The sequence below is a fragment of the Bos javanicus genome, chromosome 8, assembly GCF_032452875.1.
Source record: "Bos javanicus breed banteng chromosome 8, ARS-OSU_banteng_1.0, whole genome shotgun sequence".
In the NCBI taxonomy this organism is placed as follows: domain Eukaryota; kingdom Metazoa; phylum Chordata; class Mammalia; order Artiodactyla; family Bovidae; genus Bos; species Bos javanicus.
In genome coordinates, this window is record NC_083875.1 from 929938 (window position 1) to 945569 (window position 15632).

At 37.5% G+C, this 15632-nt stretch overlaps 1 protein-coding gene across 6 annotated transcripts in view; it reads left to right on the plus strand.

Moving 5' to 3' along the window:
- The window catches only part of MFSD14B (major facilitator superfamily domain containing 14B), a 130825-nt gene that overhangs the window by 77080 nt on the left and 38113 nt on the right, over positions 1-15632 (plus strand). For 4 of the 6 annotated variants that reach the window (XM_061424881.1, XM_061424885.1, XM_061424883.1 and 1 more), the window contains one exon: positions 10099-10161. The exons of the other annotated variants lie outside the window; for them this stretch is intronic. In XM_061424881.1, the coding sequence (XP_061280865.1) occupies positions 10099-10161 (63 nt within the window). The remainder of the gene's footprint in view (positions 1-10098; positions 10162-15632) is intronic. 6 annotated transcript variants of the gene reach the window in all.

Sequence of the window (15632 nt, forward strand, 5' to 3'; positions counted from 1 at the left end):
GAATGGGACCTTAAAGAAGGGAGAGCACCAAAGAACTGATGCCTTCAAGCTGTGGTGCTAGAGAAGACTCCTGAGAGTCCCTTGGACAACAAAGAGATCAAACCAGTCAGTCTTAAAGGAAATCAACCCTGAACACCCGTTGGAAGGACTGATGCTGAAGCTAAAGCTTCAGTATTTTGGTCACCTGATGTGAAGAGCTGACTCATTTAAAATAAGTCCGTGGAAAAGATTGAGGATAGAAGGAGAAGAGGGCATCAGAGGATGAGATGGCTGGATGGCATCACTGATACAGTGGCCATCAACTTGGGGAAACTCTGGGAGATGGTGGAGGCCTGGCCTGCTGCAGTTCATGGGGTCGCAAACAGTGGACATGACTGGGCAACTGAACAATAACATGATCCTATTACCATTTTCTTAATTGTTTGGGGTTTATTTTGTGTTGGTCTTTTCCTTCTGTTTCCTGCCTAGAGAAAAGTTCCTTTAGCATTGGCTCTAAAGCTGGTATGGTGGTGCTGAATTCTTTTGCTTGTCTGGAAAGCTTTTGATTTCTTCATCAAATCTGAATAAGAGTCTTGCTGGGTAGAGTATTCTTGATTGTAGGTTCTTCTCTTTCATCACTTTAAATATATCATGCCATTCCCTTCTGCTACTGCTAAGTCACTTCAGTCGGTCCGACTCTGCGACCCCATGGATGGCAGCCCACCAGGCTCCCCCGTCCCTGGGATTCTCCAGGCAAGAACACTGGAGTGGGTTGCCATTTCCTTCTCCAAGGCATGAAAGTGAAAAGTGAAAGTGAAGTCGCTCAGTCATGTCTGACTCTCAGCGACCCCATGGACCAGGCCTCCTTGCCTATCTTCATTTAGTTGTTTTTCAGGTGTTTTATCTTATCCCTTAATCTGGGACATAACTTTCTGCTTTTTCATGCTGATTAAGTTTCTGTAATGTGGTTTTTCTTCTAGCAACTGTAGAATTGTAGTTATTCTTGCTTCTTCTGTCTGCCCTCTGATGGAGTTGGCTAAGAGGCTTGTGTAAGTTTCCTGATGGGATAGACTGGTGGGGAAAACTGGGACTTGCAATGGTGGGCAGGGCCATGCTCAATAAAACTTTAATTCAGTTGTCTGCTGATGGGTGGTGGAGTTGTGCTCCTTCCCTGTTTGTTTTTTAGCCTGAGGCTAGCCACCTCTCTGGTAGGGTTAGTGGCAACCTCCAGGAGGACTTATACCAAGGGTCCACTTCCAGGACTGCTGCTGCCAGTGCCCCCATTCCCACGATGAACCCCTGCTGACCCACGCCTCCACAGGAGGCCCTCCAACACTAGCAGGTAGCTCTGGTTCAGCCTCCAGTGGGGTCACTGCTCCTTTCCCCTAGGTCTTGGTGCACACTTGTTTCTGCCCTCTAGGAGTGGAGTCTGTTTCCCCCAGTCCTGTGGAAGCCCTGTAATCAAATCCTGCTGGTCTTCAAAGTCAGACTCCCTGGGGATTCCCAGGTCGTTTGCCAGATCCCAGGTTGGGAAGCCTGATGTGGAGTTTAGAACCTTCACAACAGTGGGAGAACTTCCTTGGTATTACTGTCACCAGTTTGTGGGTCACCCACCTGAAAGGTATAAGATTTGATTTTTATCATGACTGAGCCCCTCCTGGCATCTCCTGTGGCTTTTTCTTTGTCTTTAGACATGGGGTATCTTTTTTTGGTAGGTTCCAGTGTTCTCCTGTCGATGGTTTTTAACAGCTAGTTGCAATTTTGGTGCTCTCACAGGAGTTGCATACTGGTCTTTCTACTCTACCACGTTGACCTGAAAGTCAGTATACATTTAAAAAATTAATTAATTAAAATTATTATTATGTGTTTTTTTTTTTTTTTTTGGCTGTGCTGAGTCTTTGCTGCTATGCAGGCTTTTTCTACTTGCTGTGCAGGCTTTTTCTAGTTGCAGCGTGCCAGCTTCTCTTTGCAGCGGCATCTCTTGTTGGCAGAGCACGGGCTCTAGAGCTTGCAGGCTTCCGTAGTTGTGACACACAAGCTTAGTTTCCTGACAGCAGGTGGAATTTCCCTGGATCAGGCATCAAACCCAGGTCCCCTGCATTGGCAGGTGTATTCTCAACCACTGGACCACCAGAAAAGTCCTAGCATTAGGTTTGTTGTGATAACAGTTACTGTCTTTTGTAGTATTATTATTTATATACTGAAAAAATTTTTTGAATTTGAAAAGTTTGGAAAAGTTTGCTATTTTCTTTATAGCTGCTTTATTTTATAAAGGTTTAGTCCTTAGCTTAGTAGAAAAGAAGTTATTGACTTGTTTTGTTTTACTTCTTTATTAAAACTTTACTATTTCATTATCTTTTTTTAATAGGAAAAAGTAGAAAAGTTTTAAAAAGCACATATTAAAAAATTTTAGAGGAACTGCCTGCATCGTTGCTTTATTATCCAGAAACAGTTTCTCATACTTTCAGAAATTCCATTGCCCTGCCATGCCTGCTGCTCAGTCATATCTAATTCCTTTAGAGCTATATATTTTAATATGCAATTCAGTAAATCCATGTTATGTCATTCATACATGGATATGTTGTTGTTGGTTTCTCAGTTGTGTCCAGCTCTATGGGACGCCATGGACTGCAGCACACCAGGCTTCCCTGTCCTTCACTTTTGCACACACTCATGTCCATTGAGTCGGTGATACCATCCAACCGTCTCATCTTCTTTTGCCCCCTTCTCCTCTTGTCCTCAGTCTTTCCCAGCATCAGTCTTTTTCAGTGAGTCAGTTCCTTGTATCAGGTGGCCAAAGTATTGGAGTTTAAGCTCCAGCATCAGTCCTTCCAATGAATATTTAGGGTTGATTTCCTTTAAGATTGACATGGATATGGTCTTGCCAAATTAAAGAGTTAATTTCTTAATGCTAGATACATTACCTGCATAAGTGAATGCGTATTTGGATCATCTTGAATGTAGAACTGTTTTAGGGGACACCAGAGGTCTGCGAGGTGAGGATTAAACTGGGGGCAGCAGAGGTGAATAGAATTACTGTCCCTTTGACAGAGTGAAGGCAGTCCTGGAGTTACTGGTGTAGTGTTCACCAGCGCTCCCCCAACCCTATTTTTTTCCACTGGTAAAAACTGTAAGGAAACCCATAGACAAGGGGAGTTTGAAAACTACCTGTTAAGCTCTCAGCCTTGGTCTGACGGTGTATAATAGAGAAAAAGTGGGGCTAAAAGACTGGATAAGAGAAATATTTTTCATATCAGAAAATGTTTTTGACACACCAGGGATCAGAGAAACATTTTTTAAAAATATACTGACTTATGTTTTGCTATTTTACCATATTTCTATGATGCATATGATAAATCATTAAACAGTTCTAATATTGATTAATATTCCCTTTTACGATTTCTGTATCTCTGTATTCTATGAAATTTGTTATTAGGAAAGATTTTTCTGAAAACTGATTTTGCACTTGAATTATTTGTTGTCCTTCGTCTTTCCTATTTTTTGTTTGTTTGTTTTTCAGTACAGTTAGTAGAGTTCAAATGCCACTAGCTGTGATGGCAAATCTTTTCTAACCTATAAAAATTATGTTATTAAGGGATAGATTTGAAATCATTTCTATGGATACATCTTAATTTGATTTTTTTGAAAAACCTGTGGAGATAAACTGTCTAAAGTTAGAGGCTAGTCACTCTGTCCTTCCCCCTGTTTTTGTAATTCATAGGATTTCAGGTGCATAGAAATAGATTAGTCATAACTGTCTTCATGATACATAGGTTTGTTTCACTCATGGAATGAAACATTTAATTAAACACTCCCCCATTTGTTTTATCCTTATTTTGTTTTTAAAATTTATTGCTGCAACATAGTTTTTAAGGATGTGTTGAATACTGGTGAACCCATGTATAACCCAACAATTTATTTCTGTGTCCGCTTTGCCTATCTCTTTCTCTACTCCCCATCCACAAAGATAACTACAATTCTGAATTTTTTTTTTGTTTGCTTATTTTCTAGATTTAGATCACATTATTATATATATAAATACATGGATGTGTCTGTGTTATTTGATTCTGGTTATTTTTGAACTTCTAAAAAGGGCATAATGTATAACATTCATGTTGTCTTCTGGGGCTTCCTTTTTTCTATTGTGCACTGTTAATTTATAGGAGAAGGCAGTGGCAGCCCACTCCAGTACTCTTGCCTGGCAAATCCCATGGGCAGAGGAGCCTGGTAGGCTGCAGTGTCTGGGGTCGCTAAGAGTTGGACACGACTGAGCGACTTCGCTTTCACTTTTCACTTTCATGCATTGGAGAAGGAAATGCAACCCACCCCAGTGTTCTTGTCTGGAGAATCCCAGGGACGGGGGAGCCTGGTAGGTTGCCATCTCTGGGGTCGCAGAGTCGGACACGACTGAAGCGACTTGGCGGCAGCAGCAGTGCAAATTATGAATATTTGTTTCTAGTTTTTCCATTGTTTATACAGTGCTGCTATAAACATTCTGTACATGTCTTGATGTTCATTTGCTTGATTTTCTTTTTCTGGTTAAACATGGGATCACAGTTTATACAAAAGTTCAGTTTATCCATTTTTATCTAGTTCTATTTAGTTGCTTTTAACTTCATTAGAAAGTTTTGTAAAATTGTATTGTGATGGTTGTCATAACAGCATGAATTTTTTAAAAAACATCAAGATTGATGAATTTTTTTGTAGCCATTTTAATATTGAAAGTGGAAGGAAAAAAGCAACACTTTTTGGATATATTATGCTTTACTATTTCAAGAAAGGTAAAAACACAACTGAAACACAGAAAAAAGACTTGAGCAGTATATGGAAAAGGTGCTGTGACTGTTGAATGTATCAAAAGTGGCTTGCCAAGTTTCATACTGAGATTTCTTGCTGGATGGTACTCCAAAGTCAATGTTATAGCACATGGGAGAGAGCCAACATACTCAAAATATCCAAACTAGGCACTGAAAATCATTTGCACCAGCTTGGTTATGTCAGTCACTTTGATGTTTGGGTTCCACACAAGTTAAGCAAAAGAAAAACCCTTCTTGACTGTATTTTCACACTGGATTCTTTACTTAAATGTAACAAAAATGTACCAGTTTTTTAAATTGTGATGGACAATGAAAAGCAGATACTGTACAATAATGTGAAATGGAGAAGATTGCTGGGCAAATGAAATGAACCACCACCAACCATACTGAAGGCTGGTCTTCCTCCAAAGAAGGTGATGTCATGTATATGGCAGGATTGGTATGAAGTCCTTTATTATGGACTCTATATGGAAAACCAGACAATTCCAGAAAGTACTGCGCCCATCGAGACCAACTGAAAGCACACAATGAAAAGTGTACAAAATTAGCCAACAGAAAATGTGTAATCTTCCATCAGGATAATGCATGTTTCTTTGATGACCAGGCAAAAATTGTTATAACTTGGCTCGGAAGTTCTGACTCATCCAATGTGTTCACCAGACGTTGTACTTTCAGATTTTGACTTATTTCAGTCTATACAAAATTATCGTAATGGAAAAAAATTTGAATTCCCTGAAAGACTGTAGAAGCCACCTGTAACAGTTCTTTGCTCAAAAAGATAAAAAGTTTAGGCAAGATCGAATTACGAAGTTGCCTGGAAAATGACAGAAGATAAGTGGAACAAAATGGTGAATACATTATTCAATAAAGTTCTTGGCAAAATGAAAAATGCGTCTTTTATTTTTACTTAAAAACTGAAGGAATTTTTTGGCAAACCCAGTATGAGTGAAGTGATCCTTTGGTTCCAAATCCTGTGATTCAAATTCTGGTTTTAGACCACACTTTTTTTGCCTTTTAACTGGTATATTAAGTCTTCGTGAATTCAATTACTTCATTATTTTTTTCTATGTACTGCAGTTCTAAGTTGTCATTTTGTTCCTTTTTGCCTTCATTTGCATTGAATAGTTAGGCTAACTTTTCTTCTATTACATTAGAAGTATTCTACTCTATTCCTGTTATTTTTGTGGTTTCTATAGCATTACATGTAAACTTATCAAAGTACTATTAATCAATATCTTTAATTTTATATAATATTAACATGTTATTGTTCAGTTGTTAAGTCATGTCCAACTCTTTGCAACCCCATGGACTGCAGCATGCCAGGCCTCCCTGTCTGTCACTGTCTCCCATTGTTTGCCCAAGTTCATTTCCATTGAATCAGTAATGCTATCCAGCCATCTCATTCTCTGCCTCCCTCTTCTCCTTTTGCCTTCCATCTTTCCCAGCATCAGCGTCTTTTCCAGTGAATTGGCTCTTTACATCAGGTGGCCAAAGTATTGGAGCTTCAGCTTCAGCGTCAGTCCTTCCAATGAATATTCAGAGTTGATTTCCTTAAAGATTCCTTTAGGATGTCCAGCATATTAGCATAAATGAGGTAAATGAGTATTATTAAGTATTTTGTTTTTGTTGTTTAGTCACAAAGAGTTGTTTGCCTTCTTGTGACCCCTTGGACTGTATAGCCCACCAGGCTTCTCTGCCATGGGATTTAGCAGGCAAGAATACTGAAGTGGGTTGTCATTTCCTTCTCTAAGCTTTTTTTTTTTTTTTTAACTTCAGACTTCAAGCTTTTTACTTTGTATTGGCATATAGCCAACTGATTAACAGTGTTGTCGTAGTTTCAGGTGAATAGTGCAAGGATTCAGCCATACATATACATATATCCATTCTCCCTCAAACCTCCCTACCATGCAGGCAAGCACATAAAATTGAGCAGAGTTCCATGTACTATACAACAGGTCTTTGTAGCCTGTCCATTTTACATGGTCATGTACACACTGCTCTATGTAAAATCCAATTTAATATTTTACTTCTGTATAATTGAAAATAAAAACTATAAGACCCGTTATTTTTGTTTTGTAGCATCCCTGTTCATTTATATACTATTTTCCATGATCTTTATTTTGCATCTTGAACCTTATTTATACCTCTGTCAATTTCCTTCTCCTGGAAGTATTTTTTTTTTTTTTAATAAATTCAGTTCAGTTCAGTTCAGTTGCTCTGTCGTGTGTGACTCTTTGCGACCCCATGAATTTCAGTACACCAGGCCTCCCTGTCCATCACCAACTCCCAGAGTTCACTCAAACTCACGTCCATTGAGTCGGTGATGCCATCCAGCCATCTCATCCTCTGTCGTCCCCTTCTCCTCCTGCCCCCAATCCCTCCCAGCATCAGGGTCTTTTCCAATGAGTCAACTCTTCGCATGAGGTGGCCAAAGTACTGGAGTTTCAGCTTTAGCATCATTCCTTCCAAAGAACACCCAGGACTGATCTCTTTTAGAATGGACTGGTTGGATCTCCTTGCAGTTCAAGGGATTCTCAAGAGTCTTCTCCAACACCACAGTTCAAAAGCATCAATTCATCCACCTCATTAGAACTGATTCAAATGTATTCTTTTTAATGGCTGAGTAATACTCCATTGTGTATATGTACCACAGCTTTCTTTATCCATTCATCTGCTGATGGACATCTAGGTTGCTTCCATGTCCTGGCTATTATAAACAGCGCTGTGATGAACATTGGGGTACACATGTCTCTTTCAATTCTGGTTTCCTCAGTGTGTATGCCCAGCAGTGGGATTGCTGGGTCATAGGCAGTTCTATTTCCAGTTTTTTAAGGAATCTCCACACTGTTCTCCATAGTGCTGTACTAGTTTGCATTCCCACCAACATTATACAGAGTGAAGCAAGCCAGAAAGAAAAACACCAATACAGTATACTAACGCATATATATGGAATTTAGAAAGATGGTAACGATAACCCTGTATGCGAGACAGCAAAAGAGACACAGATGTATAGAACAATTTTGGACTCTGTGGGAGAGGGAGAGGGTGGGATGATTTGGGAGAATGGCATTGAAACATGTATAATATCATATAAGAAACAAATCGCCAGTCCAGGTTCGATGCAGGATACAGGATGCTTGGGGCTGGTGCACTGGGATGACTCAGAGGGATGGTATGGGGAGGGAGGTGGGAGTGGGGTTCAGGATGGGGAGCACGTGTACACCCGTGGCAGATTCATGTTGATGTATGGCAAAACCAATACAATATTGTAAAGTAATTAACCTCCAATTAAAATAAATAAATTAAAAAAAAAAAGAAGCATCAATTCTGCACTCAGCTTTCTTCACAGTCCAACTCTCACATCCATACCTGACCACTGGAAAAACCATAGCCTTGACTAGGCGGACCTTTGTTGGCAAAGTAATGTCTGTGCCTTTGAATATGCTATCTAGATTGGTCATAACTTTCCTTCCAAGGAGTAAGCGTCTTTTAATTTCATGGCTGCAGTCACCATCTGCAGTGATTTTGGAGCCCCCCAAAATAAAGTCTGACACTGTTTCCACTGTTTCCCCATCTATTTGCCATGAAGTGATGGGACCAGATGCCATGATCTTCATTTTCTGAATGTTGAGCTTTAAGCCAACTTTTTCACTCTCCTCTTTCACTTTCATCAAGAGGCTTTTTAGTTCCTCTTCACTTTCGGCCATAAAGGTGGTGTCCTCTGCATATCTGAGGTTATTGATATTTCTCCCGGCAATCTTGATTCCAGCCTATGCTTCATCCAGCCCAGCGTTTCTCGTGATGTACTCTGCATATAAGTTAAATAAGCAGGGTGACAATATATAGCCTTGGTGTACTCCTTTTCCTATTTGGAACCAGTCTGTTGTTCCATGTCCAGTTCTGACTGTTGCTTCCTGACCTGCATATAGGTTTCTCAAGAGGCAGGTCAGGTGGTCTGGTACTCCCATCTCTTTCAGAATTTTCCACAGTTTATTGTGATCCACACAGTCAAATTAGCCAAGTCTATAAGTTAGTAAACTCATTACTATAAGTTAATAAACTTGTTTTTGCCAAATCGAAAACTGTGGATACTTGCCTTTGTGTCAGAGGACATTTTAACTGGGTATACAATTTTAGGTTGGCATTTGTCTTATGTTTCTTACTATCCTGATGATAGAATAGCACACTCCTTGTCTCGGTTCAAAAATGTTAGTCTTAAGAAATAATCTAACTGTTGTTCCTTTGAAAGCAATCTGTTATTTCTGTTTTAAAGAATTTTTTTTACGGTTCTCTATAATTTTAATTTGATTGCAAATGTGGATTTCTTTTTATACTGCTTAAAATTTGATAGGTTGCTTTAATCTCTTCATTGATGTCTGTCATTGATTCAAGTACATTATCAATCATCGGCTTCTAAAATATTGTCTCTGCCTCACTGTTATTACTGGGCTAGTTTAAATTGTTAGACTTTCTTATTGGATCCTCTGTGTCTCTTACTTTCTGTCTTATATCCTGTCTATTTGTCTCTGCTGCATTCTGGATAACTTCTTTTAACCTAACTTTTGGTTCAGTTATTCTCTCTTATCTTGTTAAACATACCCATTGAGTTTTTAATTTAGTTTTTTCTGTTCTAGACTTTTGTTCTTTAAATCTGCTACAAAGTTTCAAGGTTACTTTATATGTCTTGTAACACAGTAAGCATGCTATTTTTAAAGTCTGTTAAATAATTCCAAAACATGAGGTCTTTGAGTGTTTGTTATGTATTGTTTGCTGTTTTCTTGTTCATGATGTCTCATTTACTTTTGTATCTGATTACTTTTGATTATGTTCTTGTCTTTATATTTGAGAAAGTACATATATGGTTGATGTGAAAGCCTGAGTGATGGCCTTTTCAGAAATAATTTTAGATTTTTTTCTTTTAAACATCTGGAGAGGCTTCCAGTCTGGATCAGTAATCCAAATTTAAGGTTTGAGGTTTCCTGGACTATGTACGTGCCATGAAGCTAGGCTGCAGGTTCATAACTGAGTTTGAGTAACTCTTTGCAGTACATCCTTTAAATTGTTTGTGCTTTTGTAGCAAAAGCAACTGAATCCTGGGCGTACCTTTTTAGGTTCTTTATTTAGATTTCTGCCTCATTATCTTGTTACCTTTTCATACTTTTAAGATATTTTCCATATTTCATTATTCCTTAATATTTTTCATTCCAGGGTTTAGTTACCTAGTCTGCCATTAACAAGAGTCAGAAATCTTTCCCTTTCATTTACTTTAGAATTTTTCTTGATGTTTGTTTGCTTTTTGTAGGTTCTACATGAAACATTTCCTCAACACACATTCCTCATGAATGGTCTCATTCAGGGTGTAAAGGTAAGAACAATTTTTGTTTGGTCCACAACAAACCAAAGCCAGGAATCCTTGATAGCATAACTCTGGAAGTTTAAATAGGACTCTGGAAAACTATTACCATTTGTAAATCTTGTAAATCAAATTTTTAGTTGAATTATCAAAGTCAAAATACAACCCAAATCCATAAGGCACTGCCTTATTTTTATTAACATGTACAGAACAGAATTAACATGTACAGAAGGGTAGAATTGTGTGAACTTTTAATTCCTCTATTAACAGAATAAAATCAGTCTTAAAAATCGGTCAAGTATTAATGTCTTCTTTTGAGATAGAGATTGAAGAAGGAGTCATCAAGATTTAGTTGGATGTAAAGTCTTATGGCAAGGCTGGTGTTCTAGACACAATTTTCTGAGCTCTCAACCACTCGACATAATTAGCCTTAATTCATTGTTTAAATTTTAATGTGATATTTGTCAGAAAAGCTTATAAATAAGGGGTTAAAATATAATGCTGTGTTCCAGTCCCAATTTGTAGTAAAGTATATGTGTTCAGCATCTAATTTGTTCTTTTCAAGTTACATAATATCAGTCTACATAATTTTATGTTGTGTTGAAAAGCACACTTGAAATTATACCATAGTACTTTGCTAAATTCAGTCAGAGGAAAGCTTTGAGCAACATTAATTGTAATAAATACTATTTATTCTTTGCCGATTTTCAAAAAGAATTTGAGAATGCTTACAATAATAACATAAGTAAAACAAGACAATTTAAATAAAGTAAAATAAGACATTTTTAATACTCATTGAGAGGAGGAATATTATCAAGAATCTGGTGTGTTTTTATTTAAGCACTAGTTTGTGAGCACTTTTATCTACATGATCAAAAGAAAAACTAAATGAGAGAGGGCATTGATTACAAATACTACATAAGTTTATCATTATAGTGGATTCTTTGAAAGTTACTCTGTAGATTTTTTTCTTTTATCATGTGGAGCTAATAAAATCTATTTTAGTCTGGTTCTACAGAATAAAACCAACTTGGTCTGTGTCCGAAAGCCAAGTGGCGAGCTTATCATACTTTTACTTAGAGATACCCACAATATTGTTGTAAAAAAACACAGAACAAAAAGTATTTAAGTTGATTCAAGGGTGTGGACCAGGACTTAACTTAACTTCAGCAACTATTGAACTTCAATCTATTGAACTTAAGGAGTTACATGTTTTAGTAACTGGTCATTGTTTCTCAGATGAGGATATGAGAGAACCCTACAGCCAAGCATAGCTCTATTAAAATGTCTTAATATGGATATGAGCACAGTGGAACAAGTATGGCTTTATATTGCTTTAGCTTTAAATTTCTGTTCTGCATCTTATTAATGGTTACCTTAGTCAGATAATGTAATCTTCCCTTCATTGGAAAGCAATGAGAAAGATAAAAGATCTCTTGTAGGGTGATTATGAGGATTCAATGAGCTAGTATATGTAAAACTATTAGCACTCTACATTCATGTGTTAAATACTTAGTAAATATTGCAAAGAAAAATAACAGAAACTGTTAGAAGGAAAGCCTGATGACCACTTTTCTCACCAGTCTGGGGAAAGATTTTCCTTTTTAGAGTAAGAATTATTCATAAATGAAAAGACTGAGTCATTTACATCAATCTTTAAATTTTGGTAAGTCAAAGCCACCATCATCAAACTTAAAATACGAATGACAAAATGTTATTTATGATAGAAAGAGGAATACATAAAAGCATTCTCAAAGTAAAACTGTAGGAAAATGACTAATATCCCAGAAGGGCAAAGAAGGATGTAAGCTGGCAGTTTACAAAAGATAACAATCTGAAAATAAGTTTATCACTATTAAGAAATGAGTCCCAAGTTAAATAAGATAATATTTTTTCATGCACATTGGTAAAAAATTTTAAACTGACAAGAACTAGTTCAATTTGTGTTAAATTGTGTCCCCTTGTACTGTTGATGAGAGGATAAATTGGTATAGCTTTTCTGGAAGGCAGTATTTTTAGAGTTAAAAAAATATTCACATATTTTAACAAAGTAATTGCATTTCTAGAAATTTGTTCTCAAATTGAGTTATTCAGAGATTTGGCTAAAGGACTGTTTGTAATAGTAAACGTGTAGAAACTTTTTAAATTCCTTGAAATTAGAAGAATAGATATGTGTGGTATAGACATATAATGTAATATAATATGGTTTCAGTTTTATTTTGAACAAAATAAATGTAAGTAAGCAGGGAGGGAAATGATTAAAAAGGAATCACCTTAAGTTTGAAAGGATGTGGATTTATGGATGATTTTTAATTTTCTTCCTTATATATTTTGTTCATCTTTGTAGATTTTCTACAGTTAACTTTCACTTTGTAAGTTTACTATCATAATGCATGGAAGAGAAGTTTTAGATTTGGAGTGAACATCAATAAAGTATACAAGAGTAACCAGTTTTGGTTTGTGAATTCTCCAATTGGGCGGGGGGTTGTTTGTTTGTGGTTTTGGTTATTGCAGCAGCTTTGTTGAGATATAATTCACCTACCATGCAAGTCATAAAGTGTATGTATGGTTTTTTCATTATACTCAGGGTTGTGCAGCCATCAACACAGTCAATTTTATCACATTTTCATTGCTCCAAAAATAAATCCTGTACTCCTCATTCCTCCCTAACCTCAAGCACAAATCTACTTTCTCCCTCTATTGGTTTGTCTATTCTGGACATTTCACATAAATGGAATATACAGTATGGTCTTTTATTACTGACTTCTTTTCTTATGGTGTTTTCAAATTTCACCTGTAGTACTTATTAGTACTTTATTCTTTTTACAGCCAAACAATATTTCACTCTGTATCCATACCACAGTTTATCCATTTATCAGTTGATAGACATTCGGGGTTGTTTCTGGTTTTTTATATTATTGTGAATAATGCTGCTGTGAACATTTGTATACAAGTTTTGATATGAACATTGTTTTCACTTTATCATAGGTACATTGCTAGGAGTAGAATTTCTGGGTCATACAGTAATTTGAGTTTCTAAAAATTGTGTTTTCAAATTAATTTCTTTCTTAACCCTATTTCTGACAAGTAATTTATGTTCCTCATCTCCTAGACTTCTGACAGATAAGTGGCTCAAGCCAGGGACAATTTCTTCTTTCTTTCTATACTTAACTCCTTTAATGATGTCATCAGACTTAAGACTTTAAACTCTCAAATAAGTATCTTCCTAGACCTTGGGCTGGAACTTTAGACTTTGTATATTCAGTTGCCTAATTGACATCTGTACTTCCTTGCATAATAAGTATTTGAAAGTTAACAGCTCCAAAACTAAGTTCCTGGTCTTCCCCTCCAGCCTGACCAACTCATAAGTCTTCCCCATATTAGTTACTTGTCATGCCATTCTTGCTTATGCCAAAATTCTTAGAATCAGTCTTCTTTCTCTTCCATGCATATCCCAAACCCAATCCATCAGCAAATTCTGTTATTCTACTTCAAAACAGAACCATCATCAAAACTCTGCTTGTTCCCTTTTCAGTGCTGTGTGTACTGTGCTTAGTGGCTCAGTCGTGTCTGACTCTTTGCAGCCTGATGGACTGTAGCCCACCAGTCTCCTCTGTCCATGGGATTCTCCAGACAAGAATACTGGATTGGGTAGCCATGCCCTCCTCCAGAGGATGTTCCTGACCCAGGGATCAAACCCATGTCTCCTGCATTGCAGGTGGACTCTACCATCTGAGCCACAAGGGAAGTCCAAGAATACTGGAATGGGTAGCCTGTCTCTTCTCCAGGGGAACTTCCCAACCCAGGAATCAAACCAGGGTCTCCTGCATTGCACATGTATTCTTTACCAACTGAGCTACCAGGGAAGCCCTTTGGTAGAGATCATGATAAAATATAAACCAGTTGTGGCATTCTTCTTCCTCTCTTTTATATATATATATATATATATAGGCTGTGCCAAGCAGCATGTGCAATCTTATTTTCCTGACCAAGGATTGAACCTTTGTCCCCTGTATTGGAGGCACAGAGTCTTAACCACTGGACCTCTGGGAAGTCCCTGTGGCACTCTTCTTAACCAACCCAACCCAAACCCCCATTTTCTCTTGACAGCATCGTTCTACTCTGTTCCACTTCCTACTGACCTTGCTGCAGCCACAACTTCCTCAGCCTATTTCTGCCTGAGGGTTCTGCAGATACTGTTTTTTTTCTGCTTGCTTTTCCCAGGTTTTGACAGGCTTTACTCCCTAACCCTCAACTCCTCACCTGGATGTTATTTTTTCAGTGAAGGCTTCACTGACTGCCATCTTGAGTAATGTATCCAGTTCTCATCACTCTTAATCCTCTTTCTCTGCTTTTTCTCCAAAGCATTATCTCTCCTTTGACATGCTATATATTTTGCTTTATCTTTATCTTGTTATTGTGTTCTCCTCACTCCTCCTCTTTTAGACTGAAAGTTTCTTAAAGACGTGGATTTTTGTCCACTTTACTCACTGCTATCCCCAGCATAGTTCTTAGCACTCAACTTCCCTGGTGGCTCAGATGGTAAAGAGTCCACCTGCCAGTGCAGGAGATGTGGGTTTGATCCCTGGGTCTGTAAGATCCCCTGAAGAAGGAAATGGCAACACACTCCAGTATTTTTGCCTGGAGAATCCCGTGGGCAGAGGAGCATGGCGGGCCATAGTCCATGGGGTCACCAAAGAGTTGGGCACAACTTAGCGACTAAACAACAACAAATATTGTTGAATTAAAAGTTCTTCCAGTCTTTTTTCTAGTCCTTTTGATAAAGTCAAGATCCAGCTTACTTAGAGACCGTAACTGTGTTTCTTTTTCCCTTATATCAGCATTTGTTAATTATACCTTACTAATTTCCCCATGACATTAAAACTACATGAAGTACAAGCAGCCCTGTCTTTGCATGTTGTAGTACACACAAATTTCAGTTGCCACAGTTCAGTTAAATAGCATGAGTCTCCCAACACACAATTCAGATTTCCACTACCATGTGTATTAACTGTGAGTAGTTGCATAAAATATAAATAATGACTAACTCCTCAGTCCACAAAACACTATGTCAATAACAGATGCGCATCATAACCCGTTGTGACATTTCAAAGTGTTGGTGACCTGGTCACCGTGCATTTCTTAGTTCACGCGTGTAAAGCAAAACGTGTGTTGTGTTGCCTCTTTGATCCAGTAATATGTTGGAATCTGATCCAAACCTAGAAAGGCATATGACAGTTTTCCAGTTCATAAAAGATATGTGCATCATATAAGACTTTGAAAAAAGACAAGCACAAGTCTTATGACTCTTAATGTTTTTTTTTTACAAAGAACATTTTAATTATTAATGCTTTAAATTACAGTGTACTAAATAAATACTAGTTTTTCTATTTCTTTCATTTCACTAGACATTTATAAGTGATAGTAAAAGAGTTTTCAGTGTTCTGACAAAAATTTCTGAAAGTCAAAGAATAAATCAGTTT